The 17,311-nt window shown below is 36.6% G+C and overlaps 1 protein-coding gene across 1 annotated transcript; it reads right to left on the reverse strand.

The window, feature by feature from the left end:
• Positions 1–7,072: 7,072 nt before the first annotated feature.
• LOC141638909 (uncharacterized) lies at positions 7,073–11,431 on the reverse strand. The gene is made up of 5 exons (XM_074448087.1): positions 10,870–11,431; positions 9,764–10,254; positions 8,796–9,653; positions 7,870–8,740; positions 7,073–7,413 (listed from the first exon to the last, which is right to left on the reverse strand). The coding sequence occupies exons 1-5, from the start codon at positions 11,429–11,431 to the stop codon at positions 7,073–7,075; spliced, it is 3,123 nt and encodes a 1,040-aa protein (XP_074304188.1).
• Between the last annotated feature and the right edge of the window lie 5,880 nt (positions 11,432–17,311).

The following is a 17,311-nucleotide window of genomic DNA, read 5'->3' on the forward strand; positions in this document are numbered from 1 at the left end:
TAGCCAATGTTTAAAACGAAGGCGACCTTAGCAGGTTTCGAAATGTTTGATCTGCGTGGGATGACATAACTACCTGCAATCACCCTATGTAACGCCATATTTGTACATGCAAAAGGCTACGGTAGGTTAGGCTATATAGACAAACAAAAACCTGAAAATCAGACCTGCTTACAGAACATCTTTGCACTTAGTCAGAGTTATAATACCCTTCACTTCCGGATGTCTCGGAATTGTAAGGCATGTACCTCCTATTAGCTGCCTGTCTTTTCTCCAATCTTTTGTGAAATGCTCGCTTTTCCTTGTCAGTGTTGTGGTAGTTACATCCACAGAATTTGTGGACTAACTTGTCTTTCCTGTACAGCGAGATCATACCACCATCATTTTCCCTTGCCAACTGTGAGTTATAATCACGACTGACCTTTGATGTGTCAGTGCCGATTATGAACCACTTGGCCCAACACTTGCAAACCTCAGACATGTTCCTTTTTCCTGGATTGTCAAGCTTGTTGAAGACATTGGTGACCACATCCTCTAAACTCAGTAATTCGTGTTCAGTTTCATCACCATTTTTTATCTCCATTTCTACCTTGTTAGTTGTGAAGATGTCTTGAGCAGCAAACGTGGTCTTCTTCCATCGCTTGTAATCTTCGACAAACTCAATCTTGTCCGTTTCATTTACGTAAACACGCCTGGTGCATTTGAATTTTGGCATGATTCTTCTTATTTTTTTTACAAAAAATACTTAATTTAATATGCCAACTATTTTATCTTAATTAGAATAGAATGAATTGATTGACTTCTGATTTTAAGATCTTTGTTAAAGAGAAGTTTGAGGGACAAGCTATTAATTAGTAATGATGAAAGCTGATATAATCTGCATGTCAAACAATAATTTGCGTTGTTTAATGAGCCAGAGAATGCAAACTTCTATATTTTATTGTGGTTAGTTGGGATTTAAAGCCTCATTAGTCATTCATATCAACAGTCATAGCACATCAAAGTGATCTCATTATATCTTGTGTATTCTACTGCGCACGTAATTTAGGCTGATCAAAGATTCAAGTTATCTTTTACTCTTTTTGTTTTGGTCATTTGTTGTCCTTTTCTATTTTTGGGTGTCTTAGTGATTTGTTGTTTTTTTATTTTAAGAAATAATTCGAAGAATAATTTGATCATTCATACTCAATTGGTCACACATGTCATTCAGTTAACTTTTTTTTTTTAAATGTACTCCCTTTGTCCTGATCATTTGTTGTCTGTTTCCATTTTAGGGTGTCTCACTTATTTGTTGGTTTTTCTATTTTAAGAATGAACTTGACGAGCAATTTGATCATTCACACTCAATTTATTCTACTTGTCATTTAGTAATTGGCTCTCTCTTTTTTCCTTGGTCTTTGTGCTAAAACCAAAGGATAACAAATGACCGGGACAGAGGGAGTAATAATTAAGATAAGTTATAGCTAGTGAATAACCATTATATTCTAAAAAAATAGGATCACATGGTCCTCTAAGTGGCTTACTAATATGTTCTGTCGGGACGTACTATATTTGTTAGCTTAACCATTTAGTTTTGAACTTCGGTACCCTTTTTTTTTTTTTGATTATATAATGTTTGTTCTACTTGTATAATAACATTTTAAATGAATCCTATAATAGTAACTGGCATTAGGTTCAGCATTTGAAGATTCATGTTGATGAACGGGAATGACTTTTTAGATTATTATTCTAAGATACACTTTTTATTAAGTAATCTATTAGTTTAATTGGATACACTATCTACCTAACATAATGAATATGTATATTGAAGAGATAAATAAGAACCTTTAAGCCTAAAAACTGTTCCGTATCCAGATTTGTAATCTACACTTAAGTAAACGTAACATAGATAATATATGTATAAATGTCCGCCAATTTTGTGAATTTTAAATTTGTATTATTGTTGCTAATGTCCATTGTTAAACCAATTTTTTAAATTAGAAATATTCAGATCAGTTATAGTTAGTGAATAACCGTTTAATTTGACAAGAATAGAATCATATGGTCCTTCTAAGTTGGCTTAGTAATATGTTATGTTAGTATGTCAAGCTACAACCTGGTCCATATTTGTGAGTAGCATAAAGGCAAGATTCAAGGTATTTCTCTAAACTGCTAGCGTATGAGCAGGTCCCGTATAGAACTCGACATGAGGCGAAAAGTGTTTCGCCAAGACGACGTCCGCATATACACTGTGTTCACATTGCATTTGTTGCTTGATTAATTAAAAGTCTCTGAATGTAAGATAGTAATGTTTATTTTGATATCTTGATAAGATATACAATACATATCAATTTGAGAGATGCAGAACGAAGTAAGATAAGCACGAAATTAAAAAGAAAATATATAAACTATCAAATGATCAAATAACCTGTGAAAGATTAATGATAATCATAGTAGATTAAGTAGCCTTAGTACAAGGCAGAACTGAGTTGTTCATAAGTACACTGATTTGTCTGGTCCATAGTTTATATTACACACAAAAGCTAAGATTAAGATAAAAGAGCACACGCAGCAAGCTTAGCAGCTCGGCGAATTGTTCAAGAGTAACAGTAGGTTGACAAAATACCAAAATGACAGGCCATGACCACTAACTATTACAACTATGCCTGTGCTATTATAGTCCATACTTAATAGCTTCACGGCTAAGCTGCAGATTTAGGACCTGTGTTCTTTCTGGTCCCCTTTTTTGGACGTAGTTGGTGCATGCGAGAATGTGCTAGAGATCTTTGGTGATCAGAGGATATTTCAAGTGCATCTTCTGCAGGAGTAGTAGTGACATTGGTTGCAGATTGGTCAGGAACTATTTGCTTGTCAGCTGCACGAACTTCAGAATCGTCTATAACTTGCGATTCTGGGATTGGCTCTTGCACTGGTTCAGATTTTGATACAGTGTCATCTTCATCGTCAACAACCACCCGCTTCACCACCCACTGCAAGATGTTATTTACTGAGAGGGATGTAGAAGGGCCAACTTGAACTTTGAAAGGAGTTGTACGGAGCAACTCTTGTACAGCCGAGAATGCTTCCTCATGGTCCTGAAAATTAGGTTAATAATTATTAATATGTGTGTGCTAGTTTATTAGTTGAGGTTTTATGTTGTAAGCCTTATAAAGTGCTTCATGTGGAATATATCAGCTGCTGACATTTTGAACAATCTTTCAGCAGTCTGTGTAAATGCGGTCATTGGCAATGTTCCTGTTCCATCTGATATTTCGCAGTTGAATGTGATTCTGAAATAGATGTTGTCTAAGCATTAGTACCTTCTTTGTGTTTTAGCTATTAATTATAGGTTATTGAATGAGTTCTATTATTAGTCATGTTATATGTAAGAGAGGGATTATGTATATTTACTTATTTGAAGTTATTGTAATACTAAAGTGATGCAGTAGACGTACTTTGGCACTGAGGTACAATCAGGCGCGGAGCAGTGGTTGCATGTGTATGGACGCCCTGGTGGCATGCTGGAGGTTTTAGCACATTTTGAACATCCTATGTATGCATGCACTTTATGTAGTTCAAGAATGGTATAGTAACTTCTAACCAGTGTTTTTCATCTTGCAAAGCTGATTTTGCCTGTTGGAAGTATGATGCAGATTAGTAAATGCATATGTAGTAGGTACATTAGAAGGTGCATCAGTAAATTGTGTTTACTTTCTTAGCACGAAGAGCTGAAATTTTGGTTCTCTTTTCATTTGGCATAGGTAGCTTGACATGAAAGAGCCTAGACTGAAGTTGTGTCAAGGATGTGTGATGGCTTGCCATCCTGTAAAAGTGATTAACATTAGCATCTGAAATAGCATGTAGAAAATGTCGTGTTCGTAGTGTTTGAATTAGGACTACTGAGTTCAGAGAGTACCAGGTTTTTAGCGCTTCTGCTTTCTCGCCAACAGGTGAATGTATGATGACTGTTGAGCTAGAAGTGGTCATTGAGAAACCTGTAAATGGTAAGGTATAGTTATTAATTGTCAGTTACTACATTTAGTGCGTATGTTTAGAATTGCAACTAATTAAATGTATCTGACCTTTGTGATTAGACACTCTGAGAGCTGTGAGTCCCACGATCCTAAATTTGCCAGGTTCTGGAATCAGCATTGTGAAATCATCTTCTGCCAGGTCATCCCAAACTGAGATTGATAGTGGCTGCGGAGTACTGCGTAGGTTGTTCCATTTAAATTGATGTTATTAGTTTCATATACAATATTTGTTGTTTAGTATTTTAGCACTAACTAATCTGTAAACTATGACAATGATTTACCTGTGGTCAGTGAGCACAATCTCACGAACATTTGTTTCGCGGTTCTTGTTTGTTGTAACTTTACGAGAATGCTCTTCTACAAAGAGAACCACACCAACTATATCTGCAATATATAAGAAACACGGTAATGTTATGGTGGAGTACAGTTTTCCTGTAATACAAGAAAGTAGTCAAAAAGATGATATAACTAATCACTTAATCATACCAAACATCTCAGTGTAATCAGTTGCTCTGGGAAGATGAGAAATGGGTCTATAGTCTATGGTATTGGTGCCATCATCAATATCAACTGGTAGGACAATAGTTCGCCGTCCAAAGTTCATCTGGAAATCAACATCTGTGGGGTTTAACTTAAACTCTGGCTTCAGAGGAGATATTGGAGCGTTGGTTATCTCATACAGTCTGTTGTGCTTGAATGCATCTTCATATTGATCGACTTGGTCAGCAAAAAGAGCACCGCGCATCGTAGATCCATGTTAATAGTACTATGTTTGTTAGTTATGGTTTATTAAATAGATTAATCCTAAGACACGATCAAGAAACCTAATCACACATACTATTTAGATTTGTCTGTATATTCATTATTATTATACACACAGCAAATCTTATCACGTGGTACTGACTATATTTCACTTGTTAGCAAAGTAGCTTTCAAGTGATTTGTTCATGTACAAAGAGAACAATGTTTAATAAGAAATGTGCAGTGCTTAGTTGTGTTGTACTTAGGCAAGTAGAATTTAGGGTTTAATAAAACTACTTGTAGTAGAAGACAATGTTATTCTTGATTCAAGAAGAACAAGAGATGTATTTAAAGGTTTCATCTGAAACAAGTCTTTTAGCATTTCAAGTTCACTATGTTATACTAAGACTACCAAACGTCACAGCCAAAATGATCATTGAAGCACATCCTTTCCATTTATGCACTAATGGTTGCAGCTAAATTGAAATGTTTCATGAACGAATATATGTATATATGAGCAGAGTGTTATAAAATATACTAAATGATAATTAATTAGTAAATGCACTAATTCATCAACTACTCCATATATAGATTCCTAAAATAAGATCAAATATGATAAATTATAATCTACATTCACAATTTATTTTAGACAAAGATTTATATGAATAATGGGCTTGCCTTATCATCTTGGACGACGAAGCCCTGGTAGACCACCTTTGAAGGAGATGTCTTTGGGCGTCTCTTTTGAATTACTTTCACCTTGACCTTGTAGTCCTTAGTGGTGTTTGTTAGTTCATCCAGGTACACTGGTTGCGGCTTCATTCTGTTAAGAGAGGCCACAGAATAATCAAATAATTTTCATGTTGATTTCTATGTATTTTGAACATCAGATTTAGTATCTGGGTTCTGAAATGCAGACTATTCAATGAAGAATATTTAGACTGAAATTGGAAACTTTTGAACTGTAAATTGGATGTAGTTTTGTAGATAATTTTAATAAACGGGTTAATTCAAAACTGCATCACATTATTTCTAAATTGACATATGAATACAACTTTTCTATGTGAACACATATGACCAAATTCACCAAATAAGTTATGATTGTTAAGGTGTTTTTTTTTTCTAGCAAGTTTTCCTGATTTTGTAGTCTTTACTTTTCTAATATAGAAGCATGACTATTTTATGCTTCATAGTATGTATGTACTTGAAGATAGCCATGATAATAAAGACCTGATTCAGTTGTAGATGACAATGATAATCATGTAAATAATAATTCAAGAAGACAACAAATTGAAATAATGTAATATAGAGTGAAAGGATGAGTGTATCTGAAATTAGAAGTGCATACTGAAAGTTGTTTTCTTATTTCTTTGAGAACTGTAACTGGAAGTAGGAATTAGAAAGTGGTGGTACTATAAGTAGCAAAGTAGTTACTCAAACATGTGGAAGAGGTGAGCAATGGCTGACATAGAATTAGAAAAGCAAATGAATGAAAGGCAGTGAGGGAAAAGAGGAAAAGAAGGTAGGTGGAGTGCAGCAGAAGACTATGTTTCTTAGGCTAGATTGATTTCTTAGCACATGCCAATAAGATAGTACACTGTTTCGTTATAGTTAGAGTAATGGGTAGTTAGGTGATCGTTGTGAGTATTAGAAGAAGTAAAATATTATATTGTTATTAGTAGGTTGTAGGAGTACTATAGTATAGTGTATTTATAGTTATAGTTATTTATTTATATATTATAAGATGACTTGTCTAATATTGACTATTGGCTAATGGAGAAGTTTATCTAGAAATAATTGTGTGAAAATTGGCTTTAGGAAGGGGTGTGTGTGTCTGTGTATGTATGGTTTATGAAAAATTGATTCATTTAACATAATTGAGAAATATTCTATATTGTAAAAAAGTATTAGCTATATTATTCTGTTGATTTAATATAATAGTGTTCTGAAATTGTAAGTAATGATCAAGTAGTTTTTTTTTTTGTTCAAAACAAGAAAAGGTTGCTAGAAGCTTTATAATTCATTTCTGTTAAACAGTCCTTATATTACATGATTCATAAGCTCCTGCAGTCAAAAGTGCATTACATTCCTTGATACAATATAGCCAACCATTGGCTCATATGCTTTGTTATGCACAATGGTGGGCTAAGTAGCATGGTTGTACTAATGGGAATAGAGGTTAATTTCGCAGGTGTGTGACTCATCTCGATAAGCAGAGTCATCCTTGCAGTTGTGTCTTCAAAATCTAGACAATATATTGTCCTAGTTAGGTGCCAAAAAAGTACGCTGACTTTGCAGGAACACTTCCTTTGTGAGGTTACTTAGATGATGCCTGCAAGTCTCAAAACATCGTAAGAAACAATGTTTTTCACGGATTGTTGTGATGAAGCATGATCTGTTGATGCACAAACAACCGTTACTTTGTCTGATGTTCTAGCTCGTGAAAGACCGATATACAACTGTCCATGAGAAAAACAGGGTCTTGAAAGGTAGATAGCAACTTGGTCCAATGTCTGCCCCTGTGATTTATTGATGGTCATTGCAAAACTCAACTTCAAAGGGAAATGATTACGTTGGAACTGAAATGGAAAATTATCAGAAGCTGATGGCTGCATTTTAATACGTGGGATAAACACATGGTCACCACTGTAATGTCCAGAAGCTATCATGCATTCTATTAGATTAGGCGTAAATCTTTTGCAAATTAACCTAGTTCCATTGCGAGAGACCGGAAGATGGAAGAAGATTTACGAGCGAGAATGATCGGACAATTTTCTTTCGAATTAATTCATAAGGACTCATGCCTCTGGACAAAGTGTATTTATGAATTCATTTGGATAAATGTTGCGATTATCGTCAAAGCATTGAATCGTAGCCTCTATATGTGACAGCTTCTCCTGGGAACCTATTTATAAGAGGTGTATTAATAGCACCAACATCTTCATTCATGGGCGTCGAAGATCGATCGTTTGATAAATATATCGTACCCAATGCGTTAACATCGCCTTCGGGTATGCAATATCAAAGAATCGTAGTTATCAACTCTTCTTTACATCTGCGTGTTTCTACTACAATCCCAGGAGGCGTTCAATCGATCGTTTCTTGATTTGAAGCTCACCACTACCAAGAGCCAAAAGAAACCTGGAAAACTCTGGATCATCTCTGGCTCGAACATTAACGGTTAAGCGATATTTGATCAGTTGAGACCAGATTGCAGAGGAGACCATGCTAGAGTTCACTACTTCTCTTAACGATCTATGAGGGACTACTGGAAGCACTTGGCGAAAGTCACCTCCAAACACAATTAATTTCCTACCAAACACCAAATCTGGGTCACATAGATCACGTAGTAAGTGGTCCAGGGCTTCAACTGTTTCCATCCTTGCCATTGAAGCTTCATCCCATATAATTAAGCTGGTTGCTTGTATTAACGCATCAAGGCTCCCTTGCTTTGGCACTGCGCAGGTCAATGAGACATCCAAATCTAAAGCAATTTTAAATCTGGAATGTGTGGTTCGCCCAGCAGGTATGTTTGCTGCAGCTATACCGGAAGTTGCAGTAGGTAATACAATCTTACCAAGTAACCGGACTTCAGCGTACAAAGCATTGTATAAGTACGTTTTACCGGTACCACCAGGACCATCCACAAAAAAGGCACCAGGCTTGTTTTCTCTAACATGTTCAACTATGGTATCGAAAACTTGTTGTTGTTCTGGATTCAATGAACTGCGACATTTTACACACTCTTTTGGTATAGGTGCATTAAGTGCATCAATTATATCTCGGGTTCTGCGGAACACAATATCCTGGGTTTCGCTCAAGTGCGCGAGTCCAAATGTGCGTAGAGATTTGCCCATTGCTTCTAGATGCTGTTCAAACTTCTGAACCGTAAGAACTCTTACAGTGTATGCATCGTTTGGGTGCTCTCTTTTAAAGTCTTCAGATAGTGCAGTGTAGTACTTATCCCACAGGTTTACAGGATCTTTTGGCTGGCAAAAATGAGAACGATTTGCAAACAGACGTCGAGAGCGAAGGCATCCAGACATTACATGCTTCAGCAAGGCACAGATCGACCATATTATCTTCTTCAATTAACCTGAGTTCTAATGCAGCTTCTTGGTAAGTTGAGCAACAATGGTCGTTGACTGTTTTAAGATCTTCAAAAGATTTGGGAGATTTAACATGATTAAGTAGCAATCTCAAGAAATACCGTTCCCCTTCTGATGGCGAAACAAACACAAGCTTAGCTATTACAAGTAGTTTATTTCTTCTTTTGAACCCAGTCCGTTCTGTCTTATCCCATCTATAGTGCTCAGTAAATTGGCTATATAAGTACCTTTCAGTTGTTTTGTGTTCATTATCGTTGTTAATCTTGAAGAATTCAGTTAATGGTGTCCTGATCCGCTTTTCATTGCAAACTACCCGAGTTAGGTTTTCATGAGGCCTTAATTGTATTGCATGCATGCCTGGAAGATGTATTGGAAGTGGCATGACTGGTGGATGGATCTCGAACAGATCAAACCCATAAATCCGCCACATTGCCTCTATTGAGGAAACCCAGCGTCCGGACCGGCATGCGCTAATTTCATCAACTACTTGTCCGCATCTCCTGTTTGCTATATTGAACGATATCTTATCGTGACCTTTGTAGACATACTTATATAAATATTTAACTGCTTGTATGGTGGAGCAGACTTTGACATTTAAGTGACAATCCAACAGGTCAAGGAGGTATGGGTTATATGGAATAACCCAACGGTTGTCGAGTTGCTCACCCCTTATTTTAGCACTATCTCCTGTCTTACGCCACCTGTAGACAGGATATCCATCTGAACTATTAGTCGTTGAATCTGCAAATTGTTTCGGATACGCATACTTACATCGGCCTTTGCTACTTTTGTGCTGCATGCATTGACGTTCAGGGTCTAGGTGGCCACAAAGCCCATGCATCATATGCTTTAGCACATCCGTGCGCAGCTTACATTAGTCATGGCGGGATCTCAAAGACTAACAAACTTGTCAAAGTCGCCAGTACAGTTCATCTTACTGCCAGGCTTCATTATTAGCAGAATATGTGCATGTGGAAGGCCCCTTTTTTGAAATTCAACTACATACACAAATGCAGCAACTTCTCCAAAGATCTTATCTTCAACCAACCTTTTCTTCAATGCTAGCAACTTTGCACGAAACACTTTAGCTACTATATCCGGACGATTCGAGCTTCTTCTCCAGGAGCCGCTCTCTTTTATTTCAGGCCACTGCATTTGCAGGTAATGATCATAAAAAATCTGGTTTCCCATAGCATACTGTACAAGAGCCATTGCATTAAGATACCTCCTTTTCATATCCCTAGGTCCTCCAATATAAGTTCTTTGGAAGGATAACTCGTCTACCAACGTTAGCTGCGCACCGCTCACCGCATCTATTGTGTCAAGTAAACCCCGATACAATTCGGACCTTATAGTATCTTGGTTGTTTCGGAAATAGTCCAAGCGAGTGTTTTCTAATTTCACGTACATATCAACCACATATTGTCAGTAAACATCTCCCCTCGTAATAAACATGTTCCTGGCCTGTTGCCTTATAGCGAGAGTACTCTCGGCAAGACACATTGCGTTCTTGTGAGCCTGGTCTCGTGAACTTCCGCAAGAAGGATTTATGATTGAGTTAGGTGGTCATGCATAGGGGTGAGGCCATGACTTAATGGGGCAAAGATAAAATCAATGCTTACTTTGTTTTTCGCATTTAGTAATCCTTGAGCGTTTTCAAATGTGGAAGGTAGGGGCATTTCACCTTGGTGGATGATATTTGTATTTGTAATAGGAGCAAGGGTCATACTACTATGACTTGTTGATATCAGTATCCGCTTGGATAATACACTTTTTCAAACCTTGGTGCCAACCACACTCTCCACATGGGAAAAGAAGAGGGCATCAAGCGGGTCATAACAACCATAGTAGTGCATAATTCTATGAGAAGCTTGCGATCGCCCAGTTACTAAGATATGGGGTCCACTGGTTTCACCTAATGTGGTATCATCGGCCCGGATGACAAGAACTTCATCGAGGCGTAGGTACATTGCTTACACGTTGGTCTCTTGTAGGATTTTTCCGAATACGTATCGTGTATTGTCGATTCACGGTAATATTCTTTAATGATCGGAAGAAACGTGCATATGGGTTTGATTGTGTTATATTCATCAGTATGTCAATCACATTCTGATCTAAGTCTGAAAAGCACCCAAAGCGATTAGCAGCTTCATGTTGACCATCATAAAAGTATAATTGCAAATACTTTGGATTTCCGTCTGTTGGCACAAGATCTGGAACGTTGTGGTAGATCTGACCATGTAGCTTAAACACATAGATTCCTTGTTGTGTATCTGCGTAAGTTTTACCTCCAATTGAGCTAAAAGCAAATAAGTTATTGTAGAGGCGTGCATATTTCCTGAAATGAGTAGACAGTGGGTCTCGAGACGTGTATAATCTGGACAATGCTACAGGATAGCTGTTGGATGGTAGCACTATTGTTCCATCTCCGTAACAAAATGTACGGGACTCAGAAGCAATTCTCTTTGCTAGACACTTTGTACATGATCGGGCAAATGGTAGTTGGAGAGGTTTCCCGGAAGCGGTTGCCCAATCATAGCAAAGAGCAAATGCACCGCAAAGTTGTAACATGAAGTAAAAAGCTAAATACTTATATATGCATATAGGACAATAATTAAACTACAATCGATAAAAAATATACCTTTCTTTGTTTTGGTGTTATAGGTATGTCATGCGTATTTTTTGGATCTCTGGACCACTTCTGCTTTGACGGCGCCTAATGTTTAGAGATAAAGCTTTAATTCATGTCTTAATGATATAATCTTATAATACAAACTAATGTATAGTTAGAGCATTACTTTGGAACAGCAGCTAGAGACTGGCCTTGTGTCCTACATTTTCTCTTTGTCCGGCTAGTTGTAGATGTACTTGGGTAGTATGGGAAGTCATCATCTGCAAATAAGCATGAAACATCATATAAACTCAAGGTAAATAAGCTATAAACATCATTATCAAACTAATTCTGAAAAGTGTAACTTGACTTGTTCACTTACCCATCTAATTAATATACAGAGCATATGTAAAAGTGCAAGCCCTTTGTCGTCTGCAATTTTCTGCATGCTAAATGGTTAGTTTTATTGCTTAATAAGTAGTACATCAATGGGGACTGCTCTTGTAATATACAAGGTAAGAATACACACAGAGAAAGAAGCATCTAATATGCTGTGAGCGTAAATGATCAATAACTTAATAATTAGGTGTGGATAGAACCAATCTTACGCTGAACAATTTCCACTGAAAGCATGTCACTTTGATTCAGAAGAACAAACTATTGTCAGAGCACCGTAGTACCCAAAATAATCAAAAGTTGTAAATTATTAATGAGCGTATTTAATCTATAATTGTAGTATAGCTACAGCAATTCGAAGGCGTAGTTTTACAAAGGCTAATTTAGAACAAACCCGCAACTTTTAAAACTAATTCAGGGCTGACAAATCTTAGGAAATACTTGATAAATATTCAACTGCATTACAAATTACTTAAGATAGCTGTAAGTAGCTGAGGATTACAGTACAGACATATATTTTGATTGCAGGAATTGAAAACATAATGACATCTTCTAATGTCTGCTAAAGAACTTACAATACACCTTGCTTTATAAAATACAGGCTAGCTATAGAACAAGTAGCGCTACTGAAGAGAAACATAGCTAACATGGACATTATTATAGTAACTCAGTGTTACTGCCCAGTTCTCACAAAAGAAAAAGAAAAAGCAACTACGCATATAATACATGGCTTATAAAAAGCAAAAGCAACTACGCCCAGTTTTTTGATAAGAAAATTACAAGCAATGCCATCAGTCTAGAAGTGTGGTTGCAAGTAAGCAAAAGAGAATAAGTGGAGAACCATGCTGTTATCACACGAACTTAGGATTTTCTAAAGAGCCTGTCAATAGAATCTGCAGGAATTATAAAAGCTTTCTTATTCTTGTTTTGTAGCTCAGCAACAGTGATGGATGAAGCTACGCTTATCTTTCGTTTCTGAGGAGGTGGAGGCGGATATTTCAGGTCATGGATTGTGTGCAGCTCACCTTTAGGAGTAGTACAATTATTTTCAATCAGCACAGCACTATTAAGAAGACCCTGGTGCACCTCACAAAGTTTTTTTTTCTAAAGTATGGAATTTTTTCTTGACATAATTGCATACCATTGCAGCAAACTTAACTTCATCAGGAGCATAGTTTGCATCAATGATGTCGATATTGTAAATAGGTATTAAGTACTCTATGACCTTGTGAGCAACCTCTTGTTGTGATGCGAGTGCTGTTGCAGCAACATCGATAAAGAAAGAGGCATGTGGGTGACTTTCACCATAATAATCTATAGTTGTCCATGTAGTGAAAGCTGAAGGATTATGTTCTATGGTATATAAAGAGGGGCTGTGAATAGAAAGCTTACTGATGATTACCATAAGAACAGACACCATGTCAATGGTCACATAATGTAAATGAGATATCTCATGGAATTCAAACTCCTCATCTAAACATATTTTAGGTAGGCCCTTTCCTAAGCGGTCTATTTCTACATGTTTCAAGCGCCACAAATTGGCACATCTATTATACTCTTGTTTTTTAGCAGCCGTAAAGTCTGCAATGTAGATGTCAAACTTATCTATAAGATCAGAGATAGCTGTTCTTGCAGATTTTTCATATGACTCCTCTAGAGTAGCTGAAGGGCCTCCTATGTAAATAAGTTCATCAGCCACATAATCAGGCGTGACAGTTACAGAGACGGTGTTTTGTTCTAAGCCCAGTACAGTATATGTAGGGTTTGGGAATTGAAGACAGTCGGTGATTCGTGTTAGCAAAGGTGAAAAGGAATTGCGATCTGTATGGCTGATGTAGCCATCGTCTCCAAGCAATGTTTCCTATATAGAAGGGCAAACAATGATCAGCATTAGCTGGTAGGGTCGATGCATTAAATAGGATTCCATGAATGCTCAGAAATACAAAGCTTACAAAGTGGCACTTTGTGTGTGCATTGCACAAATAGCACAACAGATCAAGACTGTAACTTCAACCATTAGGAATTTGCAGATTTACTGTGGTCTTAATATACAGAACTTTGAAAAATGGTTTTTCAACATTAACTTGTTCAGATAACTCTAGACTTCAGTAGTCTACAATTACAGCTGAACAAGCTATTTTAGCCTATATTACATAATTCAGAACTATCTAAGGTTGTCTGGAGCTTAGACTGTCAAGATTCACCTTAATGTTTTAAAGCACTAAGAAGTAAATCTTTGAATTAGCTATTAAAATCTACCAATATCGAAAGAAGACGCGACAATTGATGAACCAAAAGAGAGCAGCAAATAGAACAACTATGACAACAAACATATTAATATACCCAATTCCCAATTTAGCAAGAGCCCTTCAAATTATTGCATACTGAGTCCTCTTTTAAGAACCACTAAACAATCAGTGATTAAATGTCACAATAATTCTGAGCTATTTAATTTAAATTATACTCCATTCCATACAAACAAAAAAACTGAGATTATATACCTTAACATATAACTATTTGATTGTAAGACAAAGAATGTTAAATTAATTTGCAAGAAATAATTGCATGCAAATTTAACTGTAAGTACAAATGTCAGAATAAAAAGTAAGGTTAAATCTACTTTTCATGTAACTACTAACAGAATTGTCAATGATAAAGCGTAGTGAATGAGCAAGAAAGCACCTTCTGAAAACTGGTTGCTTGTTATAGAAGAGCAGAATGAAGTATATCAGAGCAGTTGAGAGAAAGATCTGATATTAGTGAATGTGTGTAATTGAAAATGCACATATGTTGTTATATACAGAAAAATGTAGTACATGTAGTAGGGTTATTAAACAATTCTTTTTTATAGCAAAATAATATTGCAAGCCCCACAAAGCTCAACTTATGATGAGATAAGGTGACATAGTTGCAGAAAATATGTGCAAAGGTGTAAGTATAGTTACTAAATTATGAGTATAAGAATAATTTAGTTACATTGGCGCCTTTTTTTTTTTGTTGATTTCAGATTTGGTGGGATTGATATGTACTTTGTTGGTTGGTTATTGCCCATTGTCTAATCAAATTATAAGTATGGACGCATGTGCTGAATGAGTAGCTGCTTGCATAGTACAGATCAGTTCATCTAGACAATCTTGCAAGTTGTTTAATCTTAGTCTGTATTAATAAGGACTTGTAGGTATTATTGGATACAAATACGCTTGTTTACGTAGTAGTCTTAAGTAAAATTTTAGCATTCATAATGTTTTTTTCCTATTAAGCCTGATAAACACAAGATGAGATGCTTGCTTATTCGTTGTCTGATAAAAGCAATCTGCTAAAATAATCTTTAAGCTTAGATTTCCAGACAACGGGTCAAAGACTGACATAAATGAAAGCGTATATTAAAGATCTGTTTGGTCGTCAAAGAGTAAGCATATGATGACAACGGTGAATCTGAGAAGATGAATTGACACTATAACTCTGAAAGAGTGTTAAGCATGTGTAACAGTCCATCAGAGGCAACATGGGTACTCTACATTAATACATTTGATTAATAATACATGTAATCAACAAGCAGAAAGATCAGACCTAATGCCATTTAAATTTGAAAGCACTGATTATCAAACAATTACACATCATGGATATGTTAGTATCATCTAATTACTAATTATTATATGAATGAAGAAGCTCAAATGCTTTATGTTACAGCTAAGCATTAGTTGTCAACAACGTCTTCATTTCCTAGCTTCGCATACACACTACTCAAGCAGTACACGTAAGTATAGACTTATAACTGCACAAAGGCATGACATAGTGATAGTCGTCCACATGAACATAACATATTACTAAAGTGAGTAAAAAAGAACAAGTGCTTAGAACATTAATTACAAGAAAACATAAGCAAGCAAAGTCCATAATTAAAAGGATACATACTAAGCAAAATACAACCTCCCGCATACAAAGCGTAACACAACAAAACAAGAATGACCGTAACAAGCAAAGACAATACACGAGGCAAGCATGCAACAGGTCACAATATTACGACTAATCGACGACTACCCTAAAAACGGACCTTTTATTTAGAAAACATAACATAGCACCTGTGCATCTAGGAGCGAAAATATTCTAGACATTCCTGGTGCGTTTTCTGGTAGACCCTTGTTGTAGTGGAGCCTTATAGTAAACAGGGTTACGACCAGCTTGACACACTATAACATTGCTGGGGCTAGCCAGACGGCTACGTCGCAGAGGTTCTGTTTTGACAGTGCTAGAGTAACTGGGAATATGAGTCAATTTCATTTTCAAATGACATTTCATCTTGCTCAATAAGTAGGTTTGAGAATGTTGGTTCATTAAGGACCCCATTCATCCTTGCTCTTATCGCAAAGCAGCTTTCCAGTTCAAGACCACATAACAAAGTTCCTAATTTAGATTCACGAGTTCCATAATTTGCATCAACAATCTCAAGATTATATGCAGGTATAAGATACTGTACGATTTTCTTAGCCAAATAGCTTTTTGCATTCACAAGGGTGTCACAATTTGGCCCAACAAAAACCTCCTTGGATGCATTATTAAGCTGAGGCTGGACAATTATCCAAGACGTGTAACGACCAGTGCAGTGCTTGACAGTTTCCAACGGTGTACACTGAATTGCAATAGCCTTGAAAATTTTCCTGAGAAGAGGCATATAGTCTAACAAAACATGGGTTACATTCGCAAGACTACCAGGCATATTCTCCTCTAAAGCACCCCTGCTTTCTCCTTTGATAAGATCTTCTAATTCATAGCGCTTAAGCTTGTAAAGGCCACTGCAGCGCTCCAGAGCACTATATCGATCAAAAGTTAAGTCTTCAACAAGGACTCCCCACTTCTTTATTAGATTACGAACAGCCTTCTTCGCAGCAACCTCGCAAGACTCCTCTACTGTTTTAGCGCGCCCACCTACATATGTTAGAGTTAAAATCACAGTAGGTGACTGCATGATATTCGTTTTAACTGCCACATATGAACTATTCTTAGACAGGTCCAGAATGTGGTAAGCGAGGCTCAGAAAGTGCAAAGCCACAAAGCTATTTGTTTCAAAGAGTGGATGGAAAGGTACAGTTATCCGATTAACCGTCGCAGGGAACACCTGTACAAATTAAACCTGTACAATCAGCTCTATGACACGCTTAACTCTTATCACATCTAAACAAGCCTACACATCTACAGTTCAGATCAAAGCAGTAATTCAGACTCTAACACTTATATCATGAACGCTGGAAATGAATGGAGCATGGACACAAGACACATTCTATATTCAAACTTTCAGAACAAGCTGCAGCCAATGCTGCATAAGATGATATCATTTAAGAGCTGAGTCAGCTTATATATGCCTAAAATATTTAGAAGAGACCTAGGAGACAATTTCAATTTCACTTTTAACAAACTTAACTTGATTTTAACTTAACACAACTGTA

This window comes from Silene latifolia, unplaced genomic scaffold (genome assembly GCF_048544455.1).
Source record: "Silene latifolia isolate original U9 population unplaced genomic scaffold, ASM4854445v1 scaffold_227, whole genome shotgun sequence".
Lineage (NCBI taxonomy): Eukaryota > Viridiplantae > Streptophyta > Magnoliopsida > Caryophyllales > Caryophyllaceae > Silene > Silene latifolia.